We start from the raw sequence: 2,453 nt of genomic DNA on the forward strand, positions 1-2,453 counted from the left end.
CATCCGGTGGTACCCTGGTGCCCCCCCATAGGACATCTGCGACAGGATCAGGGGTGCTGAAGGTCAGGAGTGAGGGGCACCAGCAGGGCACGGGGGTGGAGGGGGCTGCAGGTCAGGAGTGAGGGGCACTGACAGATCAGGCTAGGGTGGGGTAGAGATGCTGTGTCCCCCCCCTTTCCTATCTTCCCCCACCCCCAAACACTGCTGGGTCTAAGACTTCAAACCTGTGCCAAAATGCAGGCACCTCTGGGTGGCGCCAGTGGCTGGGTGTAAGGGATGCAGCTGGCTCTGGGGTGGGGCCTCCCTGGCACACAGCGGCCTCTAGTGCTGCCATGGGGCACTGGGGCCTGCCCTGCCCCACCCCAGTCTTGTCTGCTGCTCCAGCTGACGGGATGGGGGCCACAAGCCCAACACCCTAGGTTCTGCCCGCTGCTTCTCACCTGCCCCTCTCCTTGCTTTGCAGACAGCATGATCCGGGTAGGTGCTGACTACCAGGCTGTGATCCCTGAATGCAAGCCAGGTAAGAGCCCTAGCCCCATCCCAGGCTGGACCTAAAAAGGTGTGGGGTGGGGGGACCAACACCTCCCTTAAGTCTATCCCAGCTCTACCAACTGCTGTAACCCCCTCCCTGCTGGCTCTTGGCAGCTAGGCCATGCCCCTCCCCCATCCCAAGTGGATTGCCCATGAGGGGTTAGTTGAAGCCATGGGGGAGATGCATCAGGATCCCCCAGCTTTGGAGTGAGGGGACAGGGGCTGAAGATCGGGAGTAGGGGGCACCAGCATGGCTGGGAGTGCCAGGGGGCTGCAGGTCGGGAGTGAGGGGCATGGGCAGGGCAGGGGACTGTGGGGTATGAGTGAGGGGCAGTGGCAGGACTGGAGGGGGCACTATGCTGACCCATGTTCCACCCCCCTGCAGAGAGCCCCGCACGCTACAGCAACAAGGAGCTGAAGGGGATGCTGGTCTGGTCTCCCAACCACTGCGTGTCTGATGCCAAACGTGAGACGCCCTCCTACCCCCCCCCCCCCCCCCCCGGGGCCAACCCCCCCCCCATGGGAGCCACAGCCCCTGCCTAGCCCAGCCCAGCCCAGCCCAGCCCCGCTCCCCATACAGAGGGGGCCAGGCCCTGGGGGGCATGGCAGGGAGTCCTGCACTGATATGTGTCTGCACTGGTGCTCCCCAACACATACACACAGGGCACCAGGGACGGCCCTGTCTGGGATGGGATATCCAGCTGTGCACCTCCGCATGCACATGCAGCCTGTGTCACATGGAGTGCGTATTGAGGCCCACACACACGCACACAAATGTACACCCACAGAACCCAGGTGCTAAGGACACACACGCACTGAACCAAGTGCTAAGGACAACCACAAGCCCCTATGGAAATAACTCAGGTGTGACACGTGCACAGTCCGGCACACACACGGACAGGCAGATCTGTACGCACAGAACCCAGGTGTCCAGGGCGGGAGGAGATGGGGGCAGGTGGGTGCAGCCCCGGCTCTCCCAGGCAGCGCAGTGCTGACGCCCGGTCTCTCATCCCCTCTAGTGGACAAATACATCGCCATGGCCAAGGACAAGCACGGCTACAACATTGAGCAGGTAGGGGCTAGGGGTGGGGGCAGGGCAACCCCTAGGTGTCACCCCATCTCCAGCCACCCCCACCTCATACCCCCCTCCAGCCCCCCCCACCTCATCCCCCCCCCAAGGACCCCCTATACACCCCACCCCATCCTGTGCCCCCTCTCTGGGGACCAGTGCCCCGCCCCATGCCCTTGCTGCCTCCTCTCACCCCCTCCCCCTCCCCAGGCACTGGGCATGCTGCTATGGCACAAGCACGACGTGGAGAAGTCCCTGGCCGACCTGGCCAACTTCACGCCCTTCCCAGATGAGTGGACGGTGGAGGACAAGGTGCTGTTCGAGCAGGCCTTCAGCTTCCATGGCAAAAGCTTTGCCCGAATCCAGCAGATGGTATGTGCTGCCCACCCCTGCTGCACCTGCCAGGTGGTCCAGGCTGAGAGCCCCCCCCACCTGGCAGAAGATACCTGCCACCAGCCCCTCCCCCACCATAGATAGTACATGCCACCAGCCCCCTCCCTTCCCAGATGGTAAATGCCACTAGCTACCCCCCCCACCTAACAGATGGTATGTGCTGCAGCTGCCAGATGCACCCCACCCTACCCGAGGGCTGGCACTGGGTATCATCTTCACTTCACCCAGCAGATGGTTTGTGCCACCTTGTACCCACCCCTAGTACCTAGCAGATGGTCTGTACCACTGAGCTCCCTCTCCCCTGGCCATATCTAACTGATGATGCATGCAACCATATACCCACCATATATAGCAAATGGTATGTGCCACCAGGTCCCCACCCCATACCTGGCAGATGGTATGTGCCACTGGCCATTTCCCTACCACCAGATGGTAAGTGGCACCAGCGTGACCAGCCCCC

The 2,453-nt window shown here is 62.5% G+C and overlaps 1 protein-coding gene across 1 annotated transcript in view; it reads left to right on the forward strand.

The window, feature by feature from the left end:
- The window catches only part of RCOR2 (REST corepressor 2), a 9,926-nt gene that overhangs the window by 1,476 nt on the left and 5,997 nt on the right, over positions 1-2,453 (forward strand). Inside the window, exons 2-5 of the mRNA XM_025193256.1 lie at positions 464-520; positions 917-997; positions 1,551-1,603; positions 1,811-1,972. Of these exons, the coding sequence (XP_025049041.1) occupies positions 464-520; positions 917-997; positions 1,551-1,603; positions 1,811-1,972 (353 nt within the window). The remainder of the gene's footprint in view (positions 1-463; positions 521-916; positions 998-1,550; positions 1,604-1,810; positions 1,973-2,453) is intronic.

The sequence above is a fragment of the Alligator sinensis genome, unplaced genomic scaffold (genome assembly GCF_000455745.1).
Source record: "Alligator sinensis unplaced genomic scaffold, ASM45574v1 scaffold1860_2, whole genome shotgun sequence".
NCBI lineage: Eukaryota > Metazoa > Chordata > Crocodylia > Alligatoridae > Alligator > Alligator sinensis.